The 20,754-nt window shown below is 37.7% G+C and overlaps 1 protein-coding gene across 6 annotated transcripts in view; it reads left to right on the forward strand.

The window, feature by feature from the left end:
• Positions 1 to 20,754, forward strand: part of Nbeal1 (neurobeachin like 1) — a 177,170-nt gene that overhangs the window by 51,364 nt on the left and 105,052 nt on the right. For 4 of the 6 annotated variants that reach the window (XM_063237279.1, XM_063237278.1, XM_063237283.1 and 1 more), the window contains one exon: positions 20,651 to 20,737. The exons of the other annotated variants lie outside the window; for them this stretch is intronic. In XM_063237279.1, the coding sequence (XP_063093349.1) occupies positions 20,651 to 20,737 (87 nt within the window). The remainder of the gene's footprint in view (positions 1 to 20,650; positions 20,738 to 20,754) is intronic. 6 annotated transcript variants of the gene reach the window in all.

The raw sequence follows: 20,754 nt of genomic DNA on the forward strand, positions 1-20,754 counted from the left end.
TGTATGTCATTAACTGACTGATAGCTTCAAATAAGAAAAAAATTTTAATTGGGTGTGGTAGTATATAATTAGAAGACTGAGGCAGGAGGATTGCTGTGAGTTTGAGGCCAGCCTGGGCTACAAAGTGAGTTGAAGGCCAGCTTAAGCTGCATAGTGAAACTCTGTTTTCAAAAATAAAAAAAAATATAAAAAAATAACTACCTAAATAGATTGATTTAAGAAATATTTCTTGTATATCTGCTGTTTGGCAGACACAGTTCAGACTATTGATTTTAAAAATCTGCCCTTTGAGCTGGGTATGGTGGTTCAGGCCTGTAATCCCAGCACTCAAGGAGGCTGAGGCAGGAGGCTTGTTGCTAGTTCGAGACCAACCTAAGCTATAAAGTGAGCTCAAGGCCAGCCTGAGCTGCATAGCGAGCTGCATGCCTTTTAGAAGCTTACATTTTGACTGGGGCAAGGCAAGATAGAAACAAAGATATACATGATGAGCTGGTGCTAAATGCCATGAAGAATCCCTGTGGAGCACACCTGGGCAGGCCAGACACTGCTCACTGCTGTGTGTGTGTGTGTGTGCAGAGGAACCTGTAGGCCATGAGGAGCCACATAAAGCAGGTACCAGCATTTCACAAAAAGAACAACAAAATTCCTGAAGCGAAAGCACTCTTAGCGAATTTGAGGAACAACAGGTAGGCTGTGATGCTAGAGACAGAGTTGAAAAGAAATCAAGGTTAAATTGTCCAGCTGAAAAATTTTAATTCCATATTTTGTGTGTTTCTTTAAGAACATAGTTTTTGGGGGCTAGGGATTTAGCTCAGCGGCATAAGCGCCTGCCTTGCAAGCCCGGCAGTCGTGAGTTCCATCCCCGGTACCGATAAAAAGGAAAAAGACAAAAAAAAAAAAAAACATAGTTTTTATAGAAAGTGTTATTGAACTAAAACCAAAAAAGGAAACCCTGTCAGTCAAAATAAAGACCACTATTTATTCAGTGATGCTTACATTTGCTTACATTTGAGGACGCAGGACATGTATTCATAATGACTACACAGACTAGGCAAGTGTGTGAATCAAAGTTTCAGATTCTTTTTGACCCAAGGCCTTTATTCTTCTATACAGTGTCCAAGACATTACTTCGTGTGTTTATTTCCAGATTTCTTTCCAGACATGTAGTGTTTTTGCATAATTTCAATAAAAATTAATGAATGATTTGATGCCATGTCAGTCACATAACATTTTCTATAATTATTTTTATTTTTTTAATTAATTATTTATTTATTTTTGGTCTTTTTCATTTTTATCGGTACCAGGGATTGAACTCATGACCGCACACTTGCAAGGCAGGCGCTTATGCTACTGAGCTAAATCCCCAGCCCCTAACATTTTCTATAAATACTGAAGTAATAGTATTCTCATTCCCTTTCCTTTTTCTTTTCCATTCTTGTTCTTTTCTTCCCTTACCTTCTCTTATTTTTTTAAATTTTTCCTCCTGGGGATTGAACCCCAAACCTTGTACATGTTTGCCAAGCGCTCTACTGCTGAGCTGTTTCCTCAGCCCTAAAGTAGTATATTTTTACTATAAAAGAAATTTTAGTGATATATTGATTCTCTCAAACAATAATAAATGTACTCAAAATTTTTTGCTTATGGGTAAACAGTGACAATAATTCCCATAATGGGAAAAAATGTTTCTATTAGAAAATTAACAAAGCAGGTATGGTGGCACATGCCTATAATCTCAGCATTTGGGAGGCTGAGGCAGGAGAATCTCTGTAAGTTCAAGGCCAGCCTGGACTGTATAATGGGTTCAAAGGCAGCCTGAACAACATGCCAAAACCCTGTCTTACAAAAATATGTATAGAAAGAGAAAATTAAGATTTAGCATTAAGCCGGGCGTGGTGGCTCATGTCTGTAATCCCAGTACTCAGGAGGCTGAGGCAGGAGGATGTTGGGAGTTCGAGACCAGCCTAGGCTACAAAGTAAGCTCAAGGCCAGCCTGAACTGCACAGCGAGACCCTGTCTCAAAAAGACAAAAAAAAAAAAAAAAAGATTCAGGATTAAGGTGAATAATACCTTTTTTTTTGGTCTTTTTCCTTTTTTATCGGTACCAGGGATCGAATAATATCAGTGAAGCACATTAATAAATGTTTATATATGTTTTCTATTTTTTGGCTTTTCATATCAGGGTCTTGCTGTGCGGTTCAGGCTGGTCTTGGGCTCACTTTGTAGCCCCGGCTGGTCCCCAATTTGCAATGATCCTCCTGCCTCAGCCTCCCGAGTGTTGGGATAACAGGAGTGCACCACCACACTCGGTCAATAAATATATTTTTGATAGCCTAACTGTATTATATAACACACAAAGATCTGAAGCAACTAGATGATTGGTAGTTTTTTCCAGTGTCTATTACTCCCTTTTATAGTTGTTTAGAAGATATCAAAGTTAGTATCGACATGAAGAAACCTTAATATCTTTATAAGCGGATTTTGTACAACATAAGATTATTTTGTTTAGTATGTCAGTATTTTCATGGCAAAACTCAATATATAGAAAATAGAGTATGGAAAACTACATCAATTGCATAATAAGGAGTAGAAACACAAAGGTAGAATGTAACTTGTTTAACATACTACTCTGACCTTCATTTAAGATAACAGTATTAATGCACATAAGAAATTGAGAAAAGAAAGTTTAAGAAAATATAAAGAAAAATAATTCAAATCCATTGTTTAAAAAGTTGGCAATTTAACATCCTTCTCTTTTATTTATACAATTTAATGAGCGTTTTCTTATTATTATTATTTTTTATTTATTTAAAGAAAAGGAAACGAAAAAAAAAATACATGGAGATTAAAAAAAAAAGGGTAGAAATAATACTAAATTACAGACAAACAAAAGGTAAGAAATTGCCAGTTGATGAGTTACAAATTGTCTTCTTCGAAATGGCTGTTCAGGTTATAGAATTAAAGTATTTAGAATGACATTCAAAAAAGTGACCCTACAAACCATTCTGCTTTATGGCCGAACAAAAGCTCCGTAATATGATTATCAGTCCCACCTATTTGTTTTACATCTCTAAGAGGATAAGGTTAACCATATCAAAACAGAACAGAACATTTAAAAAAAAAATAAAAAACAATTTAAAGAAATACAGATTTCAAAGCAAGTCCACTGGAGATCTACCTTATCTAACTGTCTCTAGCTTCTTACAAATAGTTGTCCCTAACTTCACCCACTTTCTATACTTATTGCATATTATAGAACAAATCGAATCATTACAGGATGATGGAGTCTTTTTAGGTCCTCAAGTTCCAGATTAGGGAAGACATTTCCAACTACCATCGCATCTCTCATTCTCTTTGTGATAGCCGTCCCCATCTCTGCATATACTGAAGTTGAGCTGAAGAAACCAGTCCAGAGTCATTTTAATCAGCAAGCAATAGATTGCTAGAATTTATATTATAATGCTACAAAATAAGCCTCGGGTTTTTCAGGTCTCTTCCTCAAAGTATTTGTTCCTATCCTCTCTGTATTATAGGGAAAACCAAGTCATAACAAGACAGCGAAACAATTTCCTAGATAAACATGCAATGGATAAGACTTATAAAACTATAATATAAATGATCTTCCGTAGCTACTATGTTTTCTCTTGTTATTTTCAATAGATTTGTCGACAACACTGGCTTATTATAGTTAAATATACTATCACCTATTTTTATAAAAACTTATCTTTGACTGCATTGTAGTATTTGAGAGCTGTTACTGATTCATACCAGTATGGATATCCTTTACATCCTGTCATGCTCAGAGTAGTTTCCTCTACTTTTAGGGTTGATTCTAACACGCATACCGATTTCAAATAGGATCAGTCAAGGCCAACCAATAGTCTTATGATTCAGATACAATTAAGATCAGTCTTAGTAAGACAATGTAAGTAATACAGGATTTCAGCTTAAGTCAATAGGAAAATAAGGATAGTTACTATGGTATAACCTGCTATTTTTGGTTCTAGAGGTCTGTGTCCTCAAATCTGATATGAGTGGACAGACCAGAACAAATTTAATTCAATCTAAATATGGCACTAGGACTACTGTGTCTTTTAAATCGTTATACACCATTAGCAATGACCTCTGCTTTTTTTTTTTTTTTTAATATAGTTTCAGAGCTGTCTCTACCAAAGACTAGCTTACCGTCTCTGCCTCATGTCTGCTACTCCATTTTTCTGCTATAATTTGTCCACCTTATTCCCTCATTCCATGGTCTGCCCCGTACACTGAGGCCTCTCTGCCACTGTAGCTGTAATCCTGATATCTCTTCCTCTCTTTCTCTGTAATGTCCTTCAGCGCTCTCTGTAGGGTTGGATTGGTGGCCACGAACTCCCACAGTTCCTCCTTGTCTTGAAAGTATCTTATTTCTTCATTAATTTTTAGAGAGAGTTTTGACGGATATATGAACTTAGGTTGCATATTTTTTTGTCGTGAGTGTCTAGGGCACTCTGAACTCCGGGCAAGGTAAACACACACGCACGCCTTGTCGGGACACGGGGGGTACAGCGCTTGGAAAAGAAAGACAGGAGAGACACCTTTGCTGTCTGCACCGCGTTACACTGCACTGCACTGCACTGTACGCACAATCTTTATTTTAGGATTCATATATAGTAAACCCGATCAGTTCACAGAGCCCAGATAATTAAGTAGTGAAAAGGCATTCTTTGTGGCAAGCTACAACGTGACAGACTACAATGTTTATTCTAAAGCTATCTAAGTGAGGTAAATAATCACAACCAGTTCTCATAACCTCTCTAGCCCAGGAAGAAATTCATTAGCTCAAGAATGTTGTTAATTTGTCTGCTGTTAGTGTCACAAAGGGTGGCCAGCCACTTCCTCAAGACTTCTGCAAAACAAAGCCAGCTCACAGTATGAATTCCAGAGGGTGAGGGCTCACTAAGAACAGGCATTCCTATTCTACCTCCTTCTCGCATACCAGGGCGGCTATTGTAAATTGCAGGTTAGAGGGGGTTGGGCCTACAAAGTGACACCTCATCCCCCACACTTCCTTCCTTTTTATTTTTTAACAACAATTTCCATAAGATCAGGTTATTAATAGTATTTCGTCTTATGCAGTAAAAATACACAAGAACTATGGCAATGAGAACTATAATTAAACTAAGTCCCATGCCACTAAAAGTGTGGGTTATGCTCTGCCAGATTCCTTTGGAATCTAATCCTTTCAAAGATTGAGCAAGCAATTGCGCGAATTGTGCTAGGGATTCATCATCATTTTGCTTTGCAAAATCCTTGTCAATTTGATTATGCAAAGATTCTATTTCCTCCTGGGCAGAGGTGTTTCCATTTAGATACATTCTAATCATTTCCCATTCATGTTCTGTTTGATTATAAGGTCGTTGGGTTATACAGAAAGTAGTTGAATTCCAATCACATTTTAAAAACACTTGATGCTGAAGAGCCAATATTTTTCTACCCATCCATTCAACTGTTTGTTTAAGGAGGTCTATTTGTTGTTGTAGTCTGGCGTTTATTTGCCACTGAGTTAACCAAAGTTCATGAGAATTTTCATGCCATAATTCTACAACATGTTTTTCTTGCAAAGAGGTTTGTAAAGCTATTCCTGAGACTGCTGCTAGGGAGGCTACAGTTATCAGACTTAACAGTACAGCAACCACTATTCCAATAAATCTTTTTGTACGTTTTAACAGATGTTTAAAAAATTCAGTAGTAACAGAAATTACCGGGTCTTGAGACCATGGTCGAGTTAAATTTACAGGCAACCAAATATGAGTTTTTTGTTGTAACAGCATAACTGTATAAGGCTTAGTGAAATTTAGTGTGCTATTTAAGCATGTAAACAATTGACAATTTAAACAAGTACAAGAAAAATGTGTAAAATTAAAAGTTCCCACTAAAAAGACATAAGGCAGAGGTGCACAAACAGTAATATTATACATTTTAAACCTAGTAAAATTATAAGTAGTAGATACAGATCGACTAGTCCCTGAATAGGAAACATTGTACAAGGTTACAGGTTGCATAGCGGCTGGAATCTTCCAAATATGATTTTGAAGGTGATGAGGGTATTCTTCGGCTGCAACAGCAGGGTTAGCGATTCCACCATCTCCCCACCACAAAAGAGCCGTCTTCTGATGAAATATAGGAGCTCCGTCAGTTATTTTCTTTGGATCTGGAAGACTATACACAACAGAGAGATTACATCTTGTCTCATTCCATTCAGCACATCCATTAACGAATTTTCCAAATGGTCCCCAAATAATATACCCATCAATATTTTTAGCAAATTTTCCCATACATAGTTGCCAAATTATGGGATTATAAGAAATATTTTTATAAGTGAATTCAGGGCATACAGGAAATGTATTTGTATCAGGTGCTGTTAAATTTCTCCAGGTAACATTAAAGGTTTGAGCAGCCAAGGCTTGAAGCCTTGTTCTTTTGTTGCCTGCTTTTATTCCATGTTGAATCCAATACTGCCATCCCAGAGGGATGCAAGGCGGTTCCCCAATGCAAATAGGCCTTTGATTACCATAATAAGTAAAATTGAATAATGTCCCATCATCTTGATTGTGGGGGGTTAAATCAGCCCACGGTGCTGACAAAATTTCTCTAGGTGTGGTATAAAGTAAAATATCACTAGTTCCCCATTTTACAGGTTCTAATAAAGGGGGGTTTGGAATATATGCCCAGTACGAATGCGGAGGTACCTCAGTCCCCAACGCAACAGTGAGCAAGGCACATAAAGCTAAAAACAAGTTTTCAGGGTTTAAAGGCTTTCCTGCTTGAAGGACAAGCCGTTGCCCTTCTATGGTCAATTTCTTTAATTGTCCCCATGTAGGGAGGGGATTTAAATTTGGTCGCTGTGAGCGGCGGGATTTTCTTAGCTTTAATCTGGCCATGGCTGCGATAGGAACAAGCTCAGCATCCTCAGCCTCTAGCTGGTTTCGCGCTCGCTTCTGAAGGCACGGTTCCGGTTCCTTGGGGAGTTGTCTCCGGGGCTGGCGAACAGGGTCTGGAGGCGCGGATCCTGATCCATCGTCCAGGGACCCACTGCTGAATTCCATTTTCTGTGGAGATATAACCAAAACCTTTCCCCTTATAGAGCAATGTGCCCCTCTCCCATTCAGCCTCTGGAGCTGTTTTAGTCCAAATAGGTTCATTAATCACAAAGGGCTGTTGTTGCTGTTCAAAATGTTTTTCAGCTCTAGTTAATATTTCACCTTGTGGTAAATTGAGAAAATTTAAAATAAACAATGCTTGATGCAGTAATGTTTTTGGACTGTTTTGCAATTTAAACAGTATTGGTATCTGAATATCCTCCTGACTCCTCCTTTTTAATTTTTTAATTTGTAACTTAAGAGTGCCATGTGCTCTTTCAACAATAGCTTGACCCTGGGGGTTATATTCAATCCCTGTAATATGAATAATATTATGGAGATCGCAAAATTGTTTAAATGTTTTGCTAGTATAAGCAGGTCCATTATCTGTTTTGATTTTAGAAGGAATTCCCATAACTGCAAAAGTCTCCAATAAATGTACAATAACATTTTTAGTGGATTCTCCCTGTTGAGCAGTAGCCCATAGAAATGAAGAATAGGTATCAATAACTACATGTACATAAGAAAGCCGACCAAAAGAAGGTACATGTGTAATATCCATTTGCCATAACTCATTAGGTTGAATTCCTCGAGGGTTGACACCTGCGGGAATAATTCTTAAATGTAATGGTCTACAAATAGGGCAAGCTTTTACAATCTGTTTAGCTTTTGTAAAAGGTATCTTATATTTAAGATGCAAATGTCCTGCATTTGCATGATTAAATTGATGTTCTTCAACGGGTGTGGTGAACATAACTAAGGAATCCACTGCATTGTTACCTGATACTAATGGTCCGGGTAACTGAGAATGAGAACGTAAATGAGTAATAAAATAAGAATGATTTCTTTTTTGAACATGTATTTGTAAATTTTGAAATAAAGACAATAAAGCAGGCTTATTAGAATATAACACAGCTGAATAGATATTTGTCACTACTCCAACAGAATAGGCTGAATCGGCTATAATGTTAATAGGTTGGTTATGAAAATCTAAAAACACTTGTAATATAGCAAAAAGTTCATTTTGTTGTACAGAGTTAAAATTTGTCTGACGTACCCAGTAAGATTTTTGAGTCCAATATGCAGCTTTATTTTTAGATCCATCTGTAAATATAGTCAAAGCTTGTGGAATTGGCTGTACAGCTAATAAGGTATTAACCACAAATTGTTGACGTCTAAAAAAATCCCATAATTTACTTTTAGGAAAATGATATGAAAAAGTTCCCATGAAATCTGCTAAAGCAATTTGTAAGGTTTCAGTAATTGACAACAAATATTCCCATTGTTCCTTAGTTAAAGGGATAACTATATTGTTTATATCTTCTCCTATCAAAGTTATAGAACGAGCTCTACCATTCATAATTAAAGCTGCAACCATGTCAATATAAGGCATAACATTTTTAGATTGCTTAGTTTTAGTGAATACCCATTCTACTGGCATAGCATTTTGACCTAAAACTGCAGAGGGATATTGAAAAGTATTAATAATATATAAAGTTAGAGGCAATTTAGGATCAATCCTAATTAAAAATGCATCCTTAATTCGTTGTTCTACAAACTGTAATTCTTGCTCTGCTTTTGCTGTTAAAGAACGAGGGCTGGATGGATCTGAAGAGCCCTGTAGAGTAGCAAACAAATGTTGTAATGCATGGGTAGGGATACCTAGTGTGGGACGAAGCCAATTAATATCCCCTAATAATTTTTGAAAATCATTTAAAGTGGATAACTTATCTCTCCTAATAGACATTTTTTGTGGAATCACCTTTTGTCTAGTAAGAATATATCCCAAATAATGACTAACTTCTTCCTTTTGAATTTTATCCTGTGCTATTACAAGTCCAAACGGAGAAAAATATTGAGGTAAAGTTTTTAAAATATCTTCTAAAACATTTCTATCACTATATGAGAATAAAATATCATCCATGAAATGAGCCGTATAAACCTGAGGCCATCGTGCACGCACTGGTTTTAATGCTGCATCAACATAAATTTGACATATAGTTGGGGAATTTTTCATTCCTTGGGGTAAAGTCCTCCATTGATATCTTTGATAAGGTCTTTGATAATTTGTTTGAGGAATTGAAAAAGCAAACCGTTTTCTATCTTCTGGATGTAATGGGATGTTAAAAAAACAATCTTGTAAATCTATAACATATACAAACCAACCAGCAGGGAGCGCTGAGGGTAAAGGAATGCCGGGCTGAAGGGCTCCCATTTGAATTAAGGATGAATTTACAGCACGTAAGTCCGTTAAAAGTCTCCACTTGCCTGATTTTTTTTTTTATCACAAATATTGGAGAATTCCAAGGAGATGTGGATGGTTCTATGTGATGTAGAGCAAGTTGTTGATCAATCAATTCCTGCGCTGCCTGTAACTTTTGAGTAGTCAAAGGCCACTGATCTATCCAAATTGGGTCATCATTTTTCCAATTAAGCTTTAAAGGATTCATTTCCCTAGGCTGTAGAAACATGCAAAATATTAAAAATGTATATAAGCTCCCCATTGTTCTAATACATCTCTTCCTAAAATAGAAACTGGTACCTCTAAGATATAAGGTTTAATAACAGCAACTTGACCCTCTTCATTCTTTATATGTATATGCATTGTGGCTTGTCCAATTGTATTTACTGGAGTTTTACTTACTCCTTTTATATTACATGGAATAATAGTATAAGTAATATGAGAAGGCCAATCAGTAGGTTTAACAATAGTAATATCCGAGCCTGTATCTATAAGAGCCTGAATTTTTTTATGCTCAATAAAAATATTAATAAGAGGTTGTTGTTGAGATAATTTAGCTGTCCACATTACATTAATAGGGTTAGTGCTGCCGAACCCTCCTGTTCGCTGAACAACAGAGGATCCTATTGGGATATAAGGCAGTAAAATGAGTTGAGCTATACGTTCTCCCTTTAATAATTTATAATCTGTAAGTGAGGACATCAGAATCTGAATTTCTCCATTATAAGCTGCATCTATAATTCCTAAGTGAACAGTAATGCCTTTTTGATTTAAACTAGATCTACCCGTGAGCAAGCCAAAAGTTCCCGCAGGCAGAGGACCAAAAATTCCTGTAGGAATTCTCACGGGAGATTGTCCTCCTCTTAATTCTACATCTTTTAAGGCTGGTATGTCCACTGCGGCACTGTGTTGGGTGGCTGGCTGTAGGGAGAATACGGTAGATTTACCCCATTGATTTGTCCGGGGCCCGGGGTAGGGCCCGTTCTCCCGTTTCCCTTTTGTTCAGCTGAATTAACTTGTTTACTCCTGCATTCACGAGCCCAATGATTTCCCTTCTTACATTTTGGACATAAGCCGGGAGCTCTAGATCTCTTTTTTTGATCATTGCCTACAAGTTTTGGACAGGCCCTCTTTACATGTCCTATCTGACCACAATTAAAACATTTTAAAGACTGTTCCTTTTTAGATTGCCAATTAGTCCACGTGGTTGCCATGGTCTCAGCAAACAGTTGCATTTTCCTAGATTCTGAATTTAAATCTTTACATTGTTTTATAAAATTGTCAATCGTTCCAGTATCTTTTATTGGAATTAAAGCCCTTTTGCATTCATCATTAGCATTTTCAAAAGCTAACATTTTTAAGAGATGCTCTTGTAAGTCTTGTCCAACTACTGTTTTTTCTATAACATTTTGAAGTCTTGCAACGAACTCAACTTACGGTTCATTGGCTCCTTGCAGAACTTTAGCCCAAGATCCATATTCTGATCCTTTAGGCCGTATTTTATCCCAAGCTTTTAAAGCAATATCTTTTAATTGAGCATGAATCTCTCTTGGAGCTCCTGCCTGATGCTCAACAGTATCAAAGAAACCTGTACCAGAGAGCATGGGATAAGAAAGGAGTCTAATATTCGGATCTCGATCGTCAGCATTTTGTCTTGCCTTTTCCGCACAACCTTCCATAAACCACATGTGCCACTGTAAATATTCTGGCTCCTTTAAAAGAATTTTGGCCAAGGCTTTCCAATCATAAGGAGCAAGATTACCATACTGATCTGCTACTGATGTTATTAATTCTCTAGTGTAATGAGCCTGAGGGCCATAAAGGGTTACAGCCTTTTTTAATTTTGCTAAATCATCCATATTAAATGCTTCCCATCTAGGGGGAACTGCCTCTCCATCTATTGGCTGTGGCCTGATTACAGGGAAAGCAAAGGCAGGCTTTTCCTCATCAGAATCCCCTAATTTTGGTAGATCAGCCAAAGCTAGCTTGGCTTTACTCCAATTAGGGTTAGATGGAGGAGGTGCAGAGGGAACTATAGGCGGGTTTTGCTTAACGGAGAGTTGTTTCACCTCTTGTGTTAAATGTTGTATAGCCTGTAAAATTGGGCGATTGTCATAATTTGATATTGCTGCGGCAGCTAAAGCTGAGTCGGCTGTAGTGGATTTTACTTTTAGTTTGGACGCCTTTTCACTACTTAAAGCGATAGCGTCATTTTGAACTACATTCTGCTCCTCCTCTGTGAGGGGCAATTCCTGAATAACTGGCTTAATTTCTAGTTGAAGATTTTCTACAATATGTTCATCTTCCATAGCTTTTAATAAAGAGTACACAACCGACCAAATAGCCCAAAAACGTAAAGGAATCTTTTCTTCCTGTTGCATAGCCCTTTCTATACTAACCCTTGCCTTCCTCCATACTTCTACATCCAAAGTTCCTTCATCTGGAAACCAAGGATTATATTCTTTAATTGTATCAATACACATATCCAAGTCAGCTGACCTGAGCGATATGCCATATATAGATAATAAATGTTTAAGAATTTTTAAGAAAGGAGAAGAAGCAGATTGTCCCATTTCCCCGTAATAAAATTATACTTACCTTCCTAAGCGACCTTCGGAGTCCCTGAATTCGGGCGCCACTTGTCGTGAGTGTCTAGGGCACTCTGAACTCCGGGCAAGGTAAACACACACGCACGCCTTGTCGGGACACGGGGGGTACAGCGCTTGGAAAAGAAAGACAGGAGAGACACCTTTGCTGTCTGCACCGCGTTACACTGCACTGCACTGCACTGTACGCACAATCTTTATTTTAGGATTCATATATAGTAAACCCGATCAGTTCACAGAGCCCAGATAATTAAGTAGTGAAAAGGCATTCTTTGTGGCAAGCTACAACGTGACAGACTACAATGTTTATTCTAAAGCTATCTAAGTGAGGTAAATAATCACAACCAGTTCTCATAACCTCTCTAGCCCAGGAAGAAATTCATTAGCTCAAGAATGTTGTTAATTTGTCTGCTGTTAGTGTCACAAAGGGTGGCCAGCCACTTCCTCAAGACTTCTGCAAAACAAAGCCAGCTCACAGTATGGATTCCAGAGGGTGAGGGCTCACTAAGAACAGGCATTCCTATTCTACCTCCTTCTCGCATACTAGGGCGGCTATTGTAAATTGCAGGTTAGAGGGGGTTGGGCCTACAAAGTGACACCTCATCCCCCACATTTTTTTCCTTCAGGACTTGGAATATTTCTCCCCACTCCCTTCTTGACTTAAGAGTTTGTGTTGATAAGTCTGCTGTTATTTTGATAGATTTCCCGTTATAGGTAACCTGCATCTTTTCTCTGGCTGCTTTTAATATTCTGTTTTTTTGGTAGATTTCTGGGATCTCGATTATTATATGCCTAGGCGTAGATCTGTTTTGGTTGTAGGTAGCTGGCGTTCTGTATGCTTCTTTTATCTGGATATCATTTCTTTTTGCTATACGTGGGAAATTTTGCTTTAATATCTCTGTGAATATTTTTTGTATTTCATTTTTGGATGTTCCTGCTTCCTCACTCACATTCTTTATTCTTAGGTTATGCATCTTTTTATCATCTTCCAGTTTTAGAATTGCTTCTTTCTGGTTCCTTGTTATTTTTAAGAGGCTTTTTCTTTCACGTTCATAAGCCCTAAATCTCTCTTCAAGTTTCAGAAGGTTGTCTTTAGTTTCTGTCAAGGCATTTTGCCAATATTCAATGGAGTTTTTAGTTTCCTGATATTCTCTTTGGATCTGTTTCATGTATTCTAAGTTATGCTTAAATTCTTCTTCAGATGCTTCTCTTTCTTTTCTGGTTTCCTCAGTTCTTCCATCTGTGTTCTCTTGGGCGGGGCTTGTCATTTCTTTAATTAATCTCTTTATATCTTGCCTCATTTGGATCAGGAGTACATCTTTAAATTCCTCTATGAGATCATGTAAATACTTTTTAATTTCGGCTGATGCTGTGTCGAGCAATGGATGGTTACTGTGTTTGTTCTCTTCAGTGTTTAGTTCTCTTGGGTTTAATTTCTCCTGTTGAACAGCTGGAGATTTTTTTTTATTTTTATCTCTTGTCATGTTTCTGGTTTCTTTCAGACTGTCCTGGAGTTCTCTGGCCCTCTCCGAATTGCTTAGGGCCTTTCAGAAGCGTGCTGGCTTGAGTTTTTGCTGTCCTCCCCAATTTGCTGTTATCTGGGGTAGGCTGGGATGCAGGGGCGGTACAGTCTAGTCTCTAGCCTCTGTGCCAGTTAGTTCATAAATTAGGCTGTACTTTCTGGTTGTCACTGAGTTGTGACCATTCTGCATCCGCCCATTGGGCCCCAAGCAGAGGCCTGGTCTAGCCCCAGTAGCTCCTGCCAGTTCTCCCTGAATCAGAAGCAGCTGGGTAATGACACAGGATTCTGCCCAGGTCCCAGCCGTTCTCTTCCAAACCTCTCTGTGATAGGAGCTCTAGAAAAGCAGATCTGCCCAAAACCAAGATGGCTCCCACTAAGTTCTCCGTGCGGAGCTGAAGCCAGCAAGCAATCAGACTCTGCCAGGACTCAAGATGTCTTCCACCAGCCCTCCCTACAGGGGGACCTGGTGATGTTACCAAGCTGCGGTTTCTGCCGCCAGGCTAATATGTCTGCACCAGATTCTGTGTTATTGATTTCCCCGTGGTGGCGGGCCAGCTGTTCTCTGGTCAAACCCAGCAGCCGTGGGGTTTTCTGTACTCACCAGAGTCCGGTGCAAGTCCCCACTCCGGGACCGCCGCACACCAAGCGGTCCACTTTTCCCCACCTCGCGGCTCAGCGCTGACTGGTCAGATTTCTGTGCACCATTTAGATTCGAAACGCCAGAGCTCTGTACATCTGCTCTGGTGCAGCGGTGCAGAACTGGCTGCCACCTGGAGTCTCGATCTGGGTCTCAGTTTCCGCAGTCCCCAAAAGCAACTCAGCTTTTCGTGCTGGGTCCACGAGTCTGTTCGTTGATTTAAGGGCGCGGGATTTGCAGTCTCCGGTCTCAGCACGACTTTAAATCCTCCAGCTGTACTGTCTTGGTTAATAAGAATCGCTATCGATTTGTCTGGTCCTCTCCATGCTGTCTTTTTTTTTAGCTTTGAGTTTGAATTCTCTGGAGAGATTCTTCGCTCGATCCCCTAGCTCGCCGCCATTTTCAGACTCCTCAATCCTCTGATACAGCTGCCCTGACTCCCTGGAGGGGAGTAGAAAAGTAAATAGTCATCGTGGCAGCCCACTCAGCTCACTTGCTTCCTTAAAACCATAGTCCTCGTCTTCCATGCCCGCCTCCACCCGCGTGCCCAGCTCGCAAATGGGACCCAAGATTGCGTTGACCGGGGGCCACCGGAGCAGCAAGCTGCATCTAGCAAGGGCGCGTTTTCTTATTTTTGTATGTTTATAATACATTATTGTATTCCCTTACGGTAACTATTGTTGACTTCTTCTGTTACTTTGTTTTGAAGTCCTGTGTTGTGTTCAGTGTTTTGTTTTGATTGGTTCTATTCTGTTTTATTTTGTTTGGTTTTATTCTCTTTAAAACAGTAACAACAACAAAATAGTTGTATTCACATTGGAGAATTGGTGCATATATAAAAAATATCTTGTTTTCAATTCCTTTATCCCTTCCCCCTTGCTGAGTTTCCCTTTCATCATTTTTCTCTCCATAAAGAGTTTCATAAATAGATGTATTTCCTACACGTTTTAAATCATTTGAATGAGAATACTGGATTATCTGAATTTTGTGTACAATGAAAATATTTGTTTATAAAACTTAATAAACATCCCCCTGTCACAGGAACTGTTATTAAAAACTAAAACATCTTTAGAGTAGGCATAGAGAAAAACAAAGGGAATGAAAACATTAAACCCCAAAAGCCCGCTCTGACACTGTTGGCCTGGCTGCTCTTCAGCCTTTGTTCCAAGGCGTTTCATCTCTTGCGTGGTTGTTCTTTGATGTTTTCTGATATTGGCAGTGGCTTCTTCCATACCAATATGTGCTCTAAATAAAAGGCCTTTGTACATGTGTACAGTTTGTATGTTTGTCAGATAATTCTCTTGAAAATGTGACCCTATTGAAAGATTCTTCTCTCCCTGTTTTTAGGCCTGATAAAGTCTACTCATACCCATGAGATAACAAGTGCAGTTACAGGTTCTGTAACATTTTGAGAGGTAGCAAGGATTGGATCCTATTCTGTTAATTTTAAAGTATGTCTGGCTTTTGCCTCTATTGCTCCATTGAAACTTTTTATCAGTATCCTTGAAACCTTGTAATAGACATTAGTTTCTTTTTTAAAATAGTGTTGGGCTTGAATGTAATTAACTGCTAAGCCAGCAGATGAAAAGATCTGATGGTAAGGGGGTGGAAATCAGGTTTATAAATTTAGGAGGGAGGAAGGCCCTTTCCGACTGGTTTAGGTTTAAACATTCACCAGCCTGAATCATTTTTTGGCTTTGAAATTAAAATTTTTGCCATAAAAAGTGAAACAATGTATTAAAACTGGCTTTTAAAATTGTCCAAATTTTTATAATTGATTGAAGTTTTCACTCATATTTCTTTGAATATCAAGTTTTCTTTGGTAAATCTATCCAAAATACTAAATTTCATGTTAGAGTACCCTGAATTCATGTTTTTTTTTTTTGTTGTTGTTGTTGTTGTTGTTGTCTTTTTCTTTTTTATTGGTACTGGGGATCAAACTCATGACCACGCACTTGCAAGGCAGGTGCTTATGCTGCTGAGCTAAATCCCCAGCCCCTTGAATTCATGTTTGTTAAAGATACCTGACAGGAATGGTGGCCAGGAATGGTGGCCCATGCATGTAATCCTGACACTCAGTGAGGCAGGAGGATTGCTACAAGTTTAAGGCCAGTCTGGGCTACATAGTGAGCTTAGGACCCACCTGAAGTACAGAGCGAAACCTATCTCAAAAAAAAGAAGAAAAAACCCAAATAAACATTATTCAGCCTTAATGACTAGTATCTTCCCTTTAGAATGTCTGAGTATTTTCTCATTAAGTTGTCATTCTCAGAGATAGCTAGGAGAGGAGCTGGAGATGTGGCTTAGTGGTGGAGACCATGCAGTGCCTTGTGTTCAGTGCTCAGCCTTGAAGAAACCAAGATATTTAGGAGAAATAAGTATGAATTAAACACCTATAAATTCTTCACTTCTGTTGCAGTGTAGCAATTTATTACCTTTCTCACAGTGATCTTATCTGTTCAGTATAAACTAAGGCTTAGGTTTTTTTTTTTTTTACAGAAAAAGCTGACTGCAGTTCATAAAGCAACACTTGACTACAGCGTCTCCACTTCTTTGTTATTACAAATTTAACCGAGACAAGTCATTCTTTGATCTGTACATTTTGATTTTAGATTAAGAAGATATTCCCCCTGTATCTTGCTGCACCTATTTTAGTTTTCCTTCGTTTAATTCTTATTTATGATTCTTGTTCACAGAATTACTTTGGAGGATTCCAGTTTCTGCATCAACACTTGATATTTTTTATTCTCATAATTACTGCCCTATGTGATATGAAGTGCTATCACTGTGGTTTTGATTTGCTTTTTACAAATGACTAGTGATGATGAACATTTCTTATCTGTGCCATATTTGTGTATCTTCTTTAGAGAAATATCTGAAGCCTTTTGCCCATTTTAAAATCAAATTGTTGAGTAGTAAAGTCTTTTTAATAAAGTAACATCTTACATATTTGCATATAATTTTTATGTAGGATATTTTATTTTCTTTTTTCTATTTTATTTTATTTTAAAGAGAATACAACCAAAGTAAATAAAATAGAATAAAGCCAATCAAAACTAAACTGTGAAAATAATACAGAATTTCAAAGCAGGATAATAGGAAAGCAACCGTGTTGCCTCTTGTTATCTTCAAAATAGTTGTCCATACCGTTAGACATAATAAAATCAAACAAAACAAAACAGAATAAAACCAATCAAAATGAAACAATGAAAGTGATACAAGACTTGAAAACAAGATAATAGGAAATCAACAGTGGCTACCATAATGTATGTTACTGTCTTCAAAATAGCTCCCCATGCCATCAGATATAATAAAATCAAACAAAACAAAACTGAATAAAACAAAACAATGAAAATGATAAAGGAATTTAAAACGAGATAATAGGGAATTAATAATGACTGCCACCTTCAGAAGAAAATCCCCTGTAGCTGCTATATTGCATATTGTTGTCCTCTAAACAGAAGCTTAGACTACTGGCTTTAGAGCTGCAAAGACAGTAAAACAATATAGGCATTAGGTTGTTGTTTTACTTCAGTGGCTATCATCTCAGCCAGTGGTTTGGCAATTGGAGGGGTGGTTCAGTACTTCTTGTCTCACAGCCTGTGTGCTGGCTAGTTCACAGAAAGGGATTGGCCTGGCCCATGACTACCACTGGCTTAGACTAAGGGATTGGCTTCTTCTTGGTTTCTTCCTAGGTCACAGGGCCACCACTGGCTCACAGGAAGGGGTTGTCTTAGCCCATGACTGTTGCTGGCTCAGAGAAAAGAGTTAGCTTCTTCTTAGTTCTCTTGCTGGGTCTCATGGCCACCGCTGGCTCACAGGAAGGGGTCGTCCTAGCGCATGACTACCATTGAGTCACAGGAAGGGATTAGTTCTTCTTGATTCTCTTCCTGGGTCACTTGGCTGCCACTGGCTCACAGGAAGGGGTTAGCCAGCTCATGACCGCCACTGGCTCACAGGAAGGGGTCGTCCTGACCCACGATTACTAACAGCTCACAGGAAGGGATTAGCTTCTTCTTGGTTCTTTTCCCGGGTCACATGGCTGCCGCTGGCTCACAGGAGGGGGTTGGCCTAGCCCATGAGTGCCATTGGCTCACAGGAAAGGTTTAGCTGCTTCTTGGTTCTCTTCCTGAGATGCATGGCTGCTGCTGGCTCTGATGCTTTATTTTCATGTTTAAGATTTTCATGTCTAGACAATATTAAGTTCATGTACTAAGAATTATTTAATAATTCTTTATAGACTGATACTTAGTTTTTGCTATCACATGGCTTTCAAATTCTCTTGAGTATATACTTCCTATTATAATTACCAGTCATAAGGCACAAACTTTTATTGTTTTTAAAATGAGGAAGCATTGTATGAAAGGAAGTTACCACTATTGAGAAAATATACAAAAACACATCCTTCATATGTTGTGCTAATTTGCTTTATAATTTTGTGCACTTGTAGCAACAATACATGAGAGTACATAATAACAAAGATTTTTGCTTACTATAATATCATTTTATCATTTCAAGGTGGGTATTATTTTTTTATTTCACAGAGTTTCTTGTAGAGTCTTTGTAAATGAAACTATTTCATAGAGCTTTTACCATTCTATTTGAAGTACTATATTTCATTCATGGACTTCCTGCCAAAATCAGGTTGAGTCTGTTAGAGTAGTCTAAAATGAGGATTTGAATATCTGTTTCTTGAGTTTTTTCACATTGTTAGAAGGAATAGCCCTGAAATATTTTGCTTACCTTGTGCTGTACAGCAAAAATGACGTATGATTGTAAGGACTATATTGATACGTATAAAGCCAGGGAAATTATCAAATTCTACTAGATAGGTGAAAATGGCATAATTGCAGTGTTTATAGAACTTTTTTATTGTTACAGAAAAAGCAGTATGGCTTTATTAGCTCTACAGACAAATTCAGTGATCAAGTCAACACCTACATGCATAAAGTATCTGCTAATTGTACATTCTAGGGTTATGTCTAGGACATAGTATAGTTTCTACTAAATATGTTAGGATGGACTTTTTTCTTCAGTATATGAATCTCTTAGCGCATGTCTACCTATAGATATAATGAATCTGATGTAAGTAGTGTATTTACAAGACAATTTGTCATAATTGCCTAACATGGTGAGGCAATTGTTCTATGATACAAGGATATTTCCTGAAAAAATGCATCTTTTAGTTAATTTCATCACTCTGTGAGCATCCTATACAAAATAGGACGGCTACAGCTTTCATCAGCTTTGCTTGAGCATTGTAATTGCCTTGCACCTCAATATATGGAGTCTTTGCTGATAGTACAGTTTTTACTTATTTTTCTTTTTGTAGTATTGGGAATCACCAGCTTTCTTTTGTTCAGATCTGTTATATGCTAGATATCACATGCAGAAAGCTGTTTTATGCTAGATATCACATGCAGAAAGCTAGCATAAATTTTTATCATTTAATATTATAGCTGACTGATTACTTTTCTTATTTTTTTGAGAAAACAGTTTTGAAGTAATTGAGTAATATTTCTTAAAATTAAAGCCAAGAAATAGCAAAAGATTCAAATCTGGATCTTTTATTTGAAATACTATTATTTTGTTAAGCTTTACATATATACTATCATGCTGTCATCCAGTTTATTTTGTAGTAAATATTTTAGCATGTAACCAAACCTCTGTTTTCTCACTTCTGAAGTGTCAGAATTCTCTAAGAATCTCTTTTTAAGAGTCTCTTAGTATATTTCTTCATAAATCTTTCTCTGCCTTTCACTTTTATTCTGATTAGCTTTCTCTTTATCCAGACTATGACAGAAGCCAAGGCTTTTTGGAATGCTTAAGTTTCTGTACTGAAACTATTTGATTTCTTTTTTATTCAGAAAAAGATATTCCCTGTGTGTGCCAGAGATTATCCCAGCCTCCTTTTCCAGAATACAAATAAATGTAAACTAGGTTCAACACTTGGTGACTTTGGAGCATATCTTTAAACAGTATTTCAGCCAAATCTGTAGGCAGTAAATTGGGAAGTGCTGCACACTGGCTCCCATGTCAGGGTACACGCTAGCTTTTTAGAGACCCTGAGAACTGTTTCCAGCAAGAACCTTCTGGAAAGTCAGCTTAATATCATTTTACAAACTTGATTAAGTGTGTTATTTGTTACTGTTTTTAAGTCTATTTCAGTAGCAACTTCTCTGAGACATTCTCTGCTGATTGTTTAAGAGTTTAGGAATAACTAATTTTAATTATTGTTGCTTTTTCTTATTTTAGCAAGAATGAGTTCTAAGGGAGAAATGTATCTATAATAATTAAATAGTACATAAACTAAATTAGTTCATAGTCCAAAAAGCAAATAATCTTCAGTTTTCAGAAGAGGGTACTTCACAAAAGATTTCTTAGTTTTGTTTGGTTTTTCTTTTTGGGGGAGTATGTAGGGGTTGTTTTCAAGAGACAGGAAATCCATTTAGGCTTCACTCTGCTTATATACCCTGTAACAATGTAATGTTCTTTCTCCATTATTCTTGTCTCTGTTTTGAACAGCTATTTTTAAATGCTAACAATAAGGTGACAGACAAGAGCGAGAAAGACCTTGCCAACAAATTACTGACAGAAATGAATGAGGACCAGGTACCTACAAAGCCTGC

The sequence above is a fragment of the Cavia porcellus genome, unplaced genomic scaffold, assembly GCF_034190915.1.
Source record: "Cavia porcellus strain 051 isolate PalLab524CR breed Dunkin Hartley unplaced genomic scaffold, mCavPor4.1 scaffold_26, whole genome shotgun sequence".
Taxonomy (NCBI): domain Eukaryota; kingdom Metazoa; phylum Chordata; class Mammalia; order Rodentia; family Caviidae; genus Cavia; species Cavia porcellus.